This window comes from Hypanus sabinus, chromosome 13 (assembly GCF_030144855.1).
Source record: "Hypanus sabinus isolate sHypSab1 chromosome 13, sHypSab1.hap1, whole genome shotgun sequence".
Lineage (NCBI taxonomy): Eukaryota > Metazoa > Chordata > Chondrichthyes > Myliobatiformes > Dasyatidae > Hypanus > Hypanus sabinus.
In genome coordinates, this window is record NC_082718.1 from 57,792,715 (window position 1) to 57,807,798 (window position 15,084).

At 42.7% G+C, this 15,084-nt stretch overlaps 1 protein-coding gene across 5 annotated transcripts in view; it reads right to left on the reverse strand.

Annotated features, from left to right (window-relative positions):
- Positions 1–15,084, reverse strand: part of sox5 (SRY-box transcription factor 5) — a 385,467-nt gene that overhangs the window by 144,942 nt on the left and 225,441 nt on the right. For all 5 annotated transcript variants that reach the window (XM_059987684.1, XM_059987685.1, XM_059987686.1 and 2 more), the window contains 2 exons: positions 12,155–12,327; positions 4,753–4,821 (listed from right to left, as the gene is read on the reverse strand). In XM_059987684.1, the coding sequence (XP_059843667.1) occupies positions 4,753–4,821; positions 12,155–12,327 (242 nt within the window). The remainder of the gene's footprint in view (positions 1–4,752; positions 4,822–12,154; positions 12,328–15,084) is intronic.

Below are 15,084 nucleotides of genomic sequence, written 5' to 3' on the forward strand. Positions count from 1 at the left end.
AATTACACCCATGTGACCATTTAACCAACCTTAATCCGTTTATCTTTGGAATGTGGGAAGAAAGTGGAGCACCCAGAAGAAACTCATGCAGTCACAGAGAGCATGTACAAACTCCTTACAGATAGCAGCGGGCATTGTGCCTGGCATTATGCTAACCACTACACCACCATGCACCCACCCCCCAAAATTATACTGTTTGACATTAAACATTCCTTCTTTGATATCATTATTTGGCTCATATTGTTTGACAACAGATCCCATTGGGCACTCGTTACGTCATATTGTTGCACTTTGTGTGGAAGTGTGTCAAAACACTGAGGTCATAGGTCAAATTTGCATAAATGTACTATCACACACAAAGACATAATTGTACTTGGTCAGCAAGGTGACACAACTGGTAGAGTTGTTGCCGCTTAGCTGATGAGGGCATGGTTCAATCCAGATCTCTGGCAGTATCTGTCGGCGAAGTCTGCATCTTCTCCCAGTGACCGTGTGGGTTTCTTCCAAATGCTTGTGTTTCTTCCCACATCCCACAGACATGCGAGCTGGCAGATTAATTGGCTGTTGCAAAGAGCCCCTGCGGGGCGTTGATGCAAGGGAGAATAGGTTGGAGGTTTAAAAAGTGGGGAGTGGGATTGGTCCGAGACAGATGGGCTGAAATGGTGTCCTTCTAAGTTATACGGAAATATGGAAATATAGTGATCCAGCACCCATTCCACATGCAAAAATGCCAGGTGAACCAAGATTGCACGGCCTGAGTGTTTACTGAAGCTTGGAGAATGCTCAGTCTTCAGAGTCACACCCTAAACCTTCCCTTAAGCCACCCCAACACCCTGTTTTTAAAGTGGCAGGTCCTGCTAATCTTTGAAACTTGAAGTAGAATTGCAGCGCTCACTTGAGCTTCTCATTCCCAGGGAATTATCTGCAGACCCTGGGTGGGGTCCCAGTGCAGTAAACGAGAGGACATCAACTGCAATGGCTTCTGTGAGAAGCAATTGTTGTGTTGCAGGCCTGAAATCTCAGTTGTTTGCAAAAAAAAGGTTGCAAAGTCATGGGAAACACATGCTTGCTTTTTTTGAACTGGGCTGCTTCAGTGAATGTGAGTCAACATTTCAAATTTTATGGAAACAGCTGCTGTTGACATTCAATGATTTACCACAGGAACATCTCAGGGCAGCAGGGCTGCTGCTGTCTCCATTTCAGTCCTCTGTACTGCTGCCCAGCCACACCAAACATGAAGTGAATTCAAAGTCTCTTCAGCTGTATCACAAATGGCCTTAGCCTATCGATCACAGTTTAAATAGTGCACCCTGTGAATGGCAGATCCAGCTGATACCACATATTTGCACAGGCAACTCTGTGCCAAAGGAGTGCTGTTTCACCGATGTGGTCTCAAACAGAGCACCTTACCTGACTTTGGCGTTGGAGATCTCCTGGTGTTACAGAGCCAGAGAATACTACAGCACAGAAACTGGCCTTTCTGCCCCATTTGTCCATGCCATCCAAGGCCGTTTCACTTGCCTGAACTTGGACTATAAATCTTTCCTAGTCATTATTTCAAAGGACAACAATAATCCATTATCTGACCATTGTTTTGATGCATTTTAATGGCATCCTGTTGTGCACATGCTGGCTGCTTTTCCCACAAGTCATGATTGCAGTATACTGCAGAAAGAACCTTGGGATGTTGTGACCAGAAATGTTTCTGGCCTTCCCCAATGCACAACGAGTACCTTGCAGTTTGACTCAGCCTTCCATTGCCATCCATGATCAGCTTGACTTTTGAGGTCAGTGGTTGAGACTGACTATTTTACATAATCATCTTGCCTGGTGTTTTTGCTGTCACTGTTGACCGTTTGGAGGAGCCATGATTTACTGAGAAATGCAGATGCTCACCATTAGACTGACCACTTGACAATTGCCCCTTCACCATTCATGAAGCTCTACCTCGCCTCCATTTTCCAGTTCATCCCTTGATTCCTTTAGTGCACAGAAATACCCAGGAACTCAATGACCTGAGCCTCCAGGGTACAGAATTCTAAAGATCTGCCACCCTCCAATGAAGAAAATTCTCCTAATTTCCATTCCAAATGGCCAAACTCTTATTCTGAAACTCTGGCCCTTGACTGAGAACATTTGTTCATAAGGAAGAATCTCGTCATATTGACCCTTTGGTGCCTGCTAAAGCTTTTGTATGTTTGAATGAGATCACCTCATTATTATAAACACTAGTGAATACAGGTGTTGTCTAATGAAGCTCTTCCCATGAAGTAAACCTACCTTCTCAGGAACTAGTCTGGTGCATCTTTCTTGCACTCACTCTTAAAGTGACTTTTGGTTGAGATAAGGGGTCCCAAAGCTGTATACTGTACATTTCTCCAGATTTGGTCTCACCTAGGCCCTACATAATTGCTTTCCCTCTGGTCATGGATGAGTTACCAGTCTCAATGTGCTCAACTGTGAGTCAATTGCTGGTCGGAGCTGAGGAGACAGTGATGTTGGTGATATTGGAGCTCTAAACAAGAAGCATATACAAAATGCTCTTCAACACCTCACAAGCAGCAATGGAATATCTAATGTGGGTGAAATTCTAATGTAATCAACACAGCCATCATGGCAAAACAAGAAGACACCACAATCGGAAGTGGGTAACATAATTTATAAATTTGTTTTAGGGTTAAATAAATGTGCAAACTCCAGGGAAGTTGCCCTCCTGTTCTTTAAAGAATAATACAGTTCCTTAAAGAATAATTTAGCCAAACTCATCCATGCCAGTTAAGGTGTCCACCTACAATAATCCCATTTGCTTGTCCCATCAGATAGTGTTATGACTGTTAGACAAGGGGACAGTCAGAACCACAGATTAAATGCGTGATCTGAAAGATTGCCCTTCCAGCAATGTAATGCTTCCTTTGCACAGCATTGGGGTCACAGCCGAGGTAGTCTTTTCCCAGTTCTTGTAGGCAGGGGGTTGAAGCTACAAAAGAGTTAGCATTGCTGAGTGCAGAAGGGAAAAAAGGAAACCTGACCACAGTTTGAATGTAGAAGGAAGGAGCATCCCACAAAACCTCCTGCCATGGGAAGGGACAGTTCCTCAGGTCCAGTCTCCATGTCAGGTAGAGGGCTACAGGCAGTGGGATACTGCTAGCTCCCCTGGTTAAAGAGTGGAGCAAACTAAGCACTTTATTGGAACAAATAGTTATGGTGATTATTCCTGCAGTCAAATATCCCTTCAGACCTGGCTGCCTAGACTTGCTGATGGATAGTGGTAAAATTTGAGTAAGGCTAAATACGTGCATATAGAAATTAGCATTAAGAGGAAAGGCAGGAAGTATGAGAGGGTGTGGAGAAACCACTGCAGTCTTGAATGAGATCATCTCATTCTACCTTTTACAATTTGTATAATCTTTTACATTTTTTACAATTGGTGCCAGAAGTTATGGCGATACCAGTACATCCTTGGGTATGTTGGTTGTTAAAACAAACAACAAGTTTCACTGTGTATTTCAATGTACATGAGATAAGTAAATCTGAAACCGAATTAAAAACTAAACTCTAGAAAGTACTAGCTTTGTCCAATTAATCTCCCTCCCAGGAACCAGTCTAGAGAATCTTTACTGTACTCTCTCTAAGGCAAAGGCACTTTGTTTAAGGTAAGCAAATCCAAAGCAAGTATACATTTCTCTATGCAAACACAAGGAAATCTGCAGATGCTGGAAATTCAAACAACACACACAAAATGCTGGTGGAACACAGCAGGCCAGGCAGCATCTATAGGAAGAAGCACTGTCGACGTTTCAGGCCGAGTCAGTCCTGAAACATCGACTGTACTTCTTCCTATAGATGCTGCCTGGCCTGCTGCGTTCCACCAGCATTTTGTGTGTGTTGCATACATTTCTCTATGTGTGGTTTCACCCTGTCCAACATAATTGCTGTACCCTTGAGTGGCCAGTCTTAGTGTGCCAAGGTCCAGATCAAACCCTGATTAGAGCTGAAGAGAAAACAAGGGTCAGTATAATCAGGGTGACATGTGCAAAAACTTGCTAAAGCGGTTGCAAACTCAGTACTATGCCTAGCACTGATATGTTGCATGTCCAGATGGATGTAATAAATGCCAAGAGAAGATTGCCATGGTTTCCAAAGGCACAAGTATATTTTGGTTTCAAATGAGCTGACATCAAAACATAGAACAATGCACAGTACAACATAATACAACCCCTCTGACCCACAATGTTGAACCAACTTTTAATCTACTCTTAGGTCAATTTAACCCTTCCATCCTACATAGCCCTCCATTTTTCTATCATGTTCTAGGAATTTCTAAAATACCCCTCATGCATCTGCCTCTACCACCACCCTGGCATGGGCATTCCACACACCCACCATTCTCTGTGTAAAAAAAACTTAGCTCTGATGTCCCCGTTCCTTCTTCCAATCACCTTAAAATGATGCCTCCTCATATTAGCCACTTCTGCCCCTGGGAAAAAGCCTCTGGCTCTCCACTCAGTCTATGTCTCTAATTACCTTGTACAGCTCTATCAAGTCACTTCTCATCTACCTTCACTTGAAGTTAAAAAGCCCTATCTTCATAAAAGTTGTACAAGCTGGTCTTCCCCAAACCCAGCATCCAACACTGCCCCACAACCCTAACACACACACAATCACTGAGTCATCTTCCAAAAAACATCTCTCTCCAAGCTGGAGGTGAGACAAAGCATTGATAACAATACAAGCCCGAGGCTGGACTCTGACCTGGATCTGCTGCTGAAGGAGGTTGATCTTGTGTTGTTGCTGTAACAACTGCTGCTGTTGCCTTGCGATCTGTAAGGGAGGGAATGAAATGAGGCTGATTTAGCATCAATTAAAAGCTAATGCATCGTTACTCAGGAATATTCTCATTTTATTTCCCATTCCCATCTCCAATTGTCATCTACCTGCATACCTTTCCCATCAAAGAATTGTACTGCATTTCCAGCCCAGCTCCTCTACACCGGAGAAACAAGAGATTCTGGAAACCTGGGGCAACACACAAAAAATGATCCAAACAGTTGACTGTTCACTTTCCCCCCATAGATGCTATCTGTCCTCCAGTATTTTGTGTAAGTTGCCGACCATGATATGGATCTCTTTTGCTTGCATTAGATCCTTATCTCTCGTGCCTTTCATATCCAAGTTCGTGTCCAGATGCTTTTACGCATAAGTGGGTCTGCTTCCACCATCTCCTCGGGCATCTCATTTGCAGATATTCACTGCCCTCTTTGTGAAAAACACAGCCCTCAGATATCCTTTAAATTGATCCTCTCTTATTCATGCCCCCTCCCCTGTCCTTTTATACTCCCTGCCCTGGGAAAATGACTATCTATCACTGACTATCAATGTCCAACATAATAAAATTCTATAAGATCACTCCTCAGTGATCCTACTCCTACACTCTAATGAGAATAAAGTCAGCCTATCCAGCCTCTCTTGATAACCACAGCTCTCCAATCCAGGCAACCACTCCATGACCCTGCTCTTTGTTTTAACCTCTCGTCCATTCCCAACTATCCTGCCTTACCTCCCTCCAACACTTGTTCCTCTGGTTCTCTTTGATTAAAAACTGTTTGCCATTGAAACATTAACTTAGTTGGTCCTGCCCCCCCCCACCCCCGCCGCCCGATCCTGCCTGATCTGTTTCCGGAGTATCATAGAATTGTTATAGTACTAACAGAGCCCATCTAGCTCATTGAGTCTGCACTGGCACTTAGTAAAGTAATCGCATCATTCCTTTTTCCTTCTGCTTTCATTTTAACAGGGCCAGGATGTGTTGATGAGCTGAACAGTCTGCTTCTGCACAGTTCTGGTCTGGACAGCCCACAGTTGCAAATACCCTAGATTGCTACCTGGTGCTTGAGGTGCACTGTGAGCACACTATATACAAAAGGCAAGTGGTGCAAGTCAGGACCCCTGCTGCAAAAATCTTAGAAATGTGTAGAAAGTTACTCAGAGATAACTTCTCTGCCTTTATCTACAGGCTACTTGTTCACCTATTCTAGGTATTCTTGTTTTTGGGCTTAAATTGAGGGACCATTTTCTCTTTTCCAGGACAACCGGTGACCTCACAACAGACTCCAGCCTGGACACAAAGTAAGTCAACACAGATGTGACCTGATCTGCTCTTGTGTCTCTACCCAACAGGGAAAATCTCCTTCCTCGAATGAAAACACTTTTAATTAAAACATATGCACACTGTATTTTTGTTTTAGTGTACCTGCAAAAATCACTTCTAAAACACCTCTTCTGCTGAAGTTATACAAGAAATGTTCTGTTTAGTGTGTCTAGGGGAGACACATGTTCAAAGGCATCACACAAATTAAACTGGAAATACAACTTAATTAGATTAACAATGAGCTAAGCACGCCACATTGGAAGATTAGTTGCAGCACACAGTTCTGACTTGCCGACAGATTGCAATTCAGAAGTTGATTGCTAGTTCATCAAAAACAAAAGCTGGCAACCCAACCAAAGGATACAAAGTGAAGTGACACTATACTAATTAAATGAAGTGATTTTATTGTTTACCAGCACAGTTGTTACACTCTCTGCAATTCTGCTTTTTTTGCAGATTGCAACAGATTATTTCAAGGTAAGACTGGCTTTTAATTACAGCGCAATTAAAATAGAAAACAGGCAAATGAGCGAGCTCATATATTGCGCTCCTGCTAATAACAAACCTTTGACATTTGCATATGTACAATGAGCGGCGATCTGTGATAGGGAACCAGCTCTTTATTATTAGGGCAAGGAATTTATTGTCTATCAGGACAATAGAGTATTCACACTTTGGACTTTGACCATTTTTAAACAAGTCACCTGCAGCATGTTTTATCACTTTAAAGGCAAATTGTTTATCCTTCAGCAGGATGAAGATAAATGCAGTTTAAATTTGTTCTTTTTTATTCAATCATGGTAGATTTGTCAACTCTAAACTGAAAGGTCAGAGTTTAAATTCTGGCATAGAACATAAAGCAGAACTGTACAGCATGGGATCAGACCCTATGGCCAACAGTGTTGTGCTGAAACTAATTAAATAAGTAATCGAATGATCAACTAACCAATCCCTTCAGCCTGCACAATGTCCATATCCTTGCATTCTGTGCCTATAATGTCTCTGCCTCTACATTAGGAGTTTTTATAAAATATTTACATAGGTACATGAATATGAGGGGAAATGTAAGGATATAGACATTGTGCAGGCAGAAGACCATAAAATAACAAGACATGGGAGGAGAATTAGGCCATTTGGCCCATCAAGTCTGCTCCGCCATTCCATCATGGCTGATTTATTATCCCCTTCTACCAATTCTCCTGCCTTCTCCCTGTAACATGTGAAACCCCAACGAATCAAGAACCTATTAACCTTCACTCGAAATACACTCAATGACTGGGCCTCCACAGCCATCTGTGGCAGTGGGATTACTTTAATTGGCCATTTGATTACTAATTTAATTATTTTCAGCACAACATTGTGGGCTGAAGGGCCTGTTCCTGTGCTGTATTGTTCTATGTTCTACTCCAGACCTCATGTCCACAATCCAGGAAAACATTCCCAGTATGACACTAGAGGAGTACCACACTGTCAGTAGGATTGTCTTTGGGGTAAGTAACTAAACCAAGGTCAGCTCTGCTCCTTGACTGGTAACAGAGTGGGCACCATCAGAGAAAGGTGACAAGAGTTTTCCGGCTATCCTAACTACCACAATTCAATAGCAGCTAACCTAGTTAATTTACACAAAATGCTGGTTTCAGCCCAGACTATCAGCTGCTTATTCCCCTCTGTAGACGCTGCCTGACCTGCTGAGTCCCACCGGCTTTTTTGTGTGCTGTTCCAGATCTCAAGCATCGCTTGTGTTGTTAACTCAGCTTTTGTCGAGATCTTGCCATGCACCAACCAACTGACCACATCTCCAACACGTCAAGTGTAGTTGTGAGATACAAGAGACTGCAGATGCTGGGACCTTAGCACCAAACAAGCGCAGGAGTAAGTCAGCACATTGGGCAGCATCTGTGGCAGGAAAGGGATAGTCAATGTTTCGGGTACAGTCTCTTTATCAGGGCGGAGCGTAAAGTGGAGATAGCTAGTATAAAGAGGTGAAGGGGAAGGACGGGTAGAATCTGCAAGTGAAATGCAGGTAAGGAGGGTTTAATGGACGGACAGAACCAGGTGGGGAAGGGTGGAGATCGCGACTTTAGTCAAGTGTATTTAATTAGCTTGACAATCTATTGCAATATCCTCAGGCTGTGAAGAACAGAATAGAAATACATGTTTTTGGTTTTATCTAATTGTTTGTCAAATTCTAGTTCACAGTTTATAAGTGCAAGTCAGTGGAAAATAATTGTGCCTTAAGCAGGAACTTGTTTTTATATGAAAAATTATCTCATGACCCATCAAACCAAGTGGGTCTTTAGGATGTTGACCAAACTCTGTGTCAATGAGACAGAGCTGACAATGGGTTGAAGGGAGCTTCAGGATAAAAAGACTGACAGTGGTTGAAATCACGGTTGCCAATGATATAGCAAAGGAGTTGAGACCGCATGAGAAACCGGAATTGGGGGAATGAGAAGTTTGAAGGCTTGGAGGAATGTGAAAAGGTGAGGAGGACTCAATCCACTGAGGATCCGAATACAAAGTTGAGGACTTTAAATTCAAGGTCACAGAGTCATACAGAATTGAAAGAGGCCTTTTGGACCATCTGGCCCATAATCAGCAAAATTCCCATTTGTCTGCGATTGGCTCATATCCTTTTAAACTTTTCTTAACCATGTACCTCCCCAAGAGCTTTTTAAATGTTGTTAACGTACCTGTCTCAACCACTTCCTCTGTCTGACAGCGCATTCATATAATAAGGATCATGCTCTGGATGAAAAAGTTGGCCCTCCATTTCCTATCGAATTTCTCCACTCTCACCCTAAACCCAAGTCTTCTAGTTCTTGATGCCTCAACTTGAGAAACCTGATGCCTTGATGCCTCAACCTGTCTGTGTATGTCCTGATTTTATATACTTCAATAAGATCACTCCTCATTCTCCTGCGCTCTAAAGAATAAAGCCCTAGCCTGCTCAACCTCTCTCCATAACTCAATCCCTCAAGGCCCAGCAATATCTTGGTACATCTCATCTTGTGTCTTTCTTATAGCAGGGTGATCAAAAGTGAACAAATACGGCCTTAGCAATGTCTGAGTACAATGCAACTTCTATTCTCAATGCCTGATTGAAGATGGCCTGTTTGCCAAAAGCCATTTTCACCACTACGACCAATCGCCACTATTACCTATGACACCACTTTCATGGAACCATGTATTTGCAAGGTACTCTTGAACTAGGAAGAAAGGGAAGTCAGAGAGGATGGGAATTATGGCCAGGGTAAGGTTTGGGATGAGCTAAACATTGCGAAACAGGAAGGATGGGTGGCCTCTTCTCTAGTGATCTATCACTCTGATTATACTGCCTACCTGGGACTCTGCATGTCAAATAGCATTTTCTAACAGGAACCTGGCTTCACTTATCTCCTTCCCCACCTTCTTATTCTGGCTTCTTCCCCCTTCCTTTCCAATTCTGATGAAGGGTCTCAGTACAAAACATCAACTGTTTTACCTCTCCAAAGCAGCTAAGTGACCTGCTCAATTCCTCCAGCATTTTGTGTATGTTGCCTTATTTTTTTAACCTTATTGCCTCTTTTTCGTACAGACCCCTTATCCCTTGATGCCTTGATATTAAATATGGTATTGTCTATGTCTCTGATTTAATTAAAGGCAGGTTTAGAGTGACTGAGATGCTTAAGGAAAGCTTGTTTTATTAAATTTGGTTTCACAGCAAACTCGATGTGCACTCCAGCCAGTGAGAACCATTGCCAAGCAACCTGCTCCAGGCATCATTTTGCCTTGAGATACACTGCATTCTGACTCATGTTACAACTTCAGCATAAATTGAAATAAAGTGAAAGCTACCTGAATATATTCCACATCAGGCATCCGACTGAACCACCCTGAAGGTAGCAAGTGTCAGATTTAATCAACAATCCACGAGGTGTTAAGATAGGCCAATTGGTTTTCACATTCCTGATACTTTTTATGCCATGACTGTTAACACTGAGATATGAGTTGTTACCTCCAACTTGATCAGTGCCACTTTTTATTTGCTTTGTCAGTGCAGGCAATGTGGTTTCTTCTCAAAAAGGGCTATATTCCACGCTCTTAATTGTCATGGAGTTGCGGGTAGATTGCACATTGTCAGTCATGTTACCAAACCAAATGTACAGGCTTTTATTTTCCCTTGTTGGGACACTTGATGACTTTTTAAATTAAGAAAACAGTTCGCAAGTGGCAATCAGAAGGCGCTAGTTAGCTGCTGCTGGATTGGATAACTGACTGATGGCATTAAAAAATCTGCAGATGGTAGAAATCTGAAATAAAACTGAAAATGGTGGCTGCCTGGAACCCTGGGAGTTTCCAGAGTTATTAAAATGGCTCCCCTCTTCCCTTCTGAAGCATGACTGAAATGGCTGAATTCAACAGATGGAATGTGGCATCAAATTATAAAATAGGTGTGGACTACGGCACAGCTCCTGATCACTCTCCTATAGCCCTCTCATTGATGAGATCTGGAAATGTTTGAGTTCAGCTGCATGTGGTATGGATTTTCAGATAAGTGAAGACTACTGTAATATGACTCAGTCCCATTGTAATTAGAAAAGAAGGGTAGGGGCAGGAAGAGAGAACTGGGGGAAGGCAGAAAAACATTGTACAAAGAGACCCAACAAGCCAATATGCCTTAAGGAATTAATAATGGAGAGATTACATAGAGGTATTTTGATGCAGTGATTTAGGAGAAATACCTTCTGTGGGGGAAATAATGGCCTATGTATATTCTTCAGTATCTGGAGTACCCAATCTATTTTATGCCATGGACGAATACCATTAAGAAAGAGGTCCGTGGACGCCAGGGTGGAGACCCCTGTTCAGTGCTGATCAGTTAATGGCAGGAACATTAACAGCACTGATTTACAAATGGATCTTGAGGTCCAAATCCATAAATCCCTGAAAGTGACAACACAAGTAGATAGAGTGGTAAAGAAAACGTGTGGCATGCTTGCCTTCATTAGTTGGGCCATTGAATGTAAGAGTCACAAAGTCTTGTTGCATCGGTGTAAATCTCTGCAGGCCACACCTGGAATACTGTCTGCAGCTCTAGTTGCCCCCATTACAGGAAGGGTGTGGGGACTTTGGAGAGGGTGCAAAAGAGGTTCACCGAGATACTGCCGGGCTGGAAAGGTTGGATAAGTTTAGATTGTTTTCTCTACAGTGCTGGAAATTGAAGAACACCTGACTGAAGTTTATAAAATTATGAGGCAAAGAGTAGGCGGTCAGAATCATTTCACCAGGATGGAAATGTCAAATACCAGAAGGCATCACTTGAGAGGGGAAAGTTTAAGGGAGGTGTATGGGCCAAGTTTATTTTTTATATAGAGAGTGGTTGGTAGAAATCTAAAATGTACTGATGGTGGAAGCAGATATGAGAGTGTTGATTAAGAGGCTTTTAGATACGCAGAGAATGGAGGGATATGGATCATGTGCTGGCAGAAAGGATTAGTTGACTTTGGCATCATGAACTGAAGGGACAGGTCATTTGAAGTACTTTCTGTGCTTTAGGACTGAATGGATGATGATTCATTGGTAATTTTTAAAGGGTATTTGATACAAACTTGCAAAATTTAAAAAAAACTGGTCCATGGGTAAAGAGTGGGATAGAGTGGGATCCATTTGTAATGGATAACTCTCCAATGCTCTGAATCAGAGACAATTTACACACTTATAGTTCGAGGCCACAGCATGGTTTGTGTGCACTTTAGACAAATTACTAACAATTTTATATTGCGTTTTAGTTCACTTCTACGGTCATAAAGATCCAGGCAATTAAGAATTAATGGCAAGAATATAAGTCACACTGCAAAAAACCCTCTGATGCTCAGAGCAAGCAACACAAAATGATTCTTTTTTAAAGCTATGGATGTTTTCTTGTAAATTTTTCCATCATGTTAACTTGGTGGCTATAGCATGTTACTGCTGAACTTTCCCCGATTCCCAGTCAACTGGATTCATCCATTCAGTTGCACTCACTTGTTCCTGTTGCTGCTTTGCGAGTTCCATTTGCTGCCGTTGCTTCTCGATCTGCGAGGCTGCCAGCTTTTTCTGTTCATCATGAGCTGCCAGCAACTGCTCACGCAGACTTGTCAACTGGTTGATCATTGCCATGAGCTGCCGTTCCTTCTCCGCCAGGCTCTCAGGCGTCCCTGTCACCAGTGGAAGGGGTGGGATGGTTTGGGGTGTGGAGGGCAGAAAATAGAAAGAGGGAGAAAAGTTTAACTTCTCCTGAGTTTCGTAGGTCATGGGAGTTCAGTAAGTGGGGGAGCGAGAAGTAGTGATCACAAGGAATTAGGAAGGAGAGTCAACCCCGGCCAATCAATTTATCTTTCCAAGACATCCAGCATAATAATTCTATGGTCACAGAGAGCTACAGTACAAAAATAGTCCCTTTAGTCCATCCAGCCCATGCCGAACTGTTGCTCTGCCTAGTCCCATTGACCTGCTCCTGAACAATAGCCCTTCATACGCCTGCCATCCAAGTACTTACCCAAATTCTCTTAAGTGTGGCAATCAAACCTCTACCCACCACTTTCGCTGGAAGCTTGTTCCACACTCTCACCACCCTCTGCGTGAAGAAGATTTCTACCTTAAATATTTCACTTTTCACCCTTAACCTATGACCTCTAGTTCAAGTCCTCAGTGAAAAAAGCCTGCTTTTAGGCAGCTTAATTGGATACATTAGGATTGGTTTACCTATCTTTGTTGTAGTTTGGCAAAAGTGATTCTACAGGAAGGGCAGAGGACTCTCTGCTACAACTCATGCTAACATCAAATGGTGAAGTAAATGTCATTCTACTAAACAGTAGAGTAATTTTTAGTAAAAAAATAAGAATAATATGCAATCAGTTTGTTGATCTTATTCTGATTGCCAATTTTCCAACCCAAGTACCTTGGACTCCTGCAACTTCCCCACATTTCAGAATACTAACAATTAGTCTGTTCCATCTACAGGGACCTAGGTTCAATCTGGTTACAGTATTCTGCTCCCGTTCCCTGCAACATTTGGTGCTGGTCGGTTAACGGGAGAGTGTAAATCACCTGACAGTTTGCATACTTGTAATGGATCGGGAAATTAGTGCTTTCTTTTGTTTGTCAAAGAGAGATGGCTATTTTGAGGCAAACATGGGCTAAGAGCACTCACACATTCCCGGAGAATCTCTAGAAATATTTTATATTTCTTTTTCTTTGGTCACGTCTCTACCCATCACCAGTACTGAGTGTACGTTTGTTTAGCTATCATTTCCAAACCAGTAAAGAGTTCCCTGGCTTATGATGGCAAGTATATCAAATGGAGGCTCATTCTTTGGAGTTACAGAGGTGCCATAGGCTACAAGAAATTATTTTGTGCTGTCTTCCAGGTCATTCCAGGGCAGCACCATGACACTGCTTCACATCTACAGAGATCTGGGCTTTGATCCTGACCTTTGGTGCTGTCTGGGTGGAGTTTGCCCATTCACCTCTAGTGCTCTAGTTTCTCCCCACAATTGGTGGGGGTGGGCTAATTTGTGACTGCAAATTACCCCACAGTGTGCACAAATGGCAGACAGATCAAAGGAGAGGGGATAGGTAGGTGAGGGATAATAAAATGCAGGACTACAGGAAAAACGGGAAAAGGGAAAGTGAGTTGGGTGGGTTGGCTTGGTCTAGGGCTGCCAAGGACCTGGTGGACCAAATGGCCATCATTTATACGGGTTGTTTCAAAGAGACTCTGGTACTTTTGTAGTCCAGTCATTAATGTAAAGTAGCAAACACAGCAACAAATTTGTATGCAGGTCCATTCAATAAAAACCAATGGAAAACATGACCCAAATAATGATGGCTCTTCTGTTCATCCACTGTTTCTCTCTGGTTTTCCTCCACCAAAGCTGTGGGAGAGAAATCTCTGAGGAAGTTCACACCTCATCTGGTGTAGGAGTCAACAAAGGAATAAATGGCTGGCTTCAAGAAGATCTATGAATGGTGCTAAATGACCATTTACAACTACATAAGGGCAGTGGCATAATAATGCATCTGAATAAGACAAGAGTAGCAGCCAAGCTTCAAGTCTTTGGGGTGTCAAAAGCAAGGGGTCACCACCAGGTCAAGGGGACTACTCAATCAGTGGTGTAGCAGAACTGTTGGACTCAGAGAGCACTTTGACATACTGGCAATTATGTAGAACTACAGCATGGTGGCAAGCCCCTCGGCCCATCAAACCTGCACCACCCAATTGTACTCATGTGGTCAATTAACCTACCAACCTGGACATCTTTGGAATGTGGGAGTAAACAGGATCATCTGGAGGAAACCCCCGTGGGTCACAGGGAGAATGTACAAACTCCTTACACACAGCAGCTTCATTAGCGATGGTAACAATGATTGATCTTTCATAATTGTTATCTTCAGTAACGAAAGAAACTCCACAGCTTATTGTGTGGGCAACTGAAGGCCTATTTAATATAAATTGAAAAATGTTAGAAAAATCAGGAGAAGGCCATTCATTTGTCCCCTTAATCCTGCTCTGCCATTTGATGTGACTTACACCATTAAATTCCCTTGATTCCCTTAAAAATCTTTAGTGGAACTGCTAAGAGAACTGTGGTGTATGGGAGGCCAAAGTCTAGACAAAAGAGAGATGTTTAAAGTTAATAGGACCAAAGACTGAATGCATAAAATCTTAAAGACAGCATGGAACAGGGGATCAGTGCTAGTTAGTATGGTTGTTGGGCGCACTTACACTGCTGGAGAGTTGGCAAAAATAGGTTCAAAGTGCACCCCAAAGGTAGCCAAATCCCATTCTGGTCTTTGAACCCACTGAGTTCAGATGGGGTTCTGGGACGGTCATAACAGCACACCACTGATGAGGCCAAAATCACCTTGCAGCCTATTGCAATGCAGTGATCACTGCTCAGTCCATAAGACAT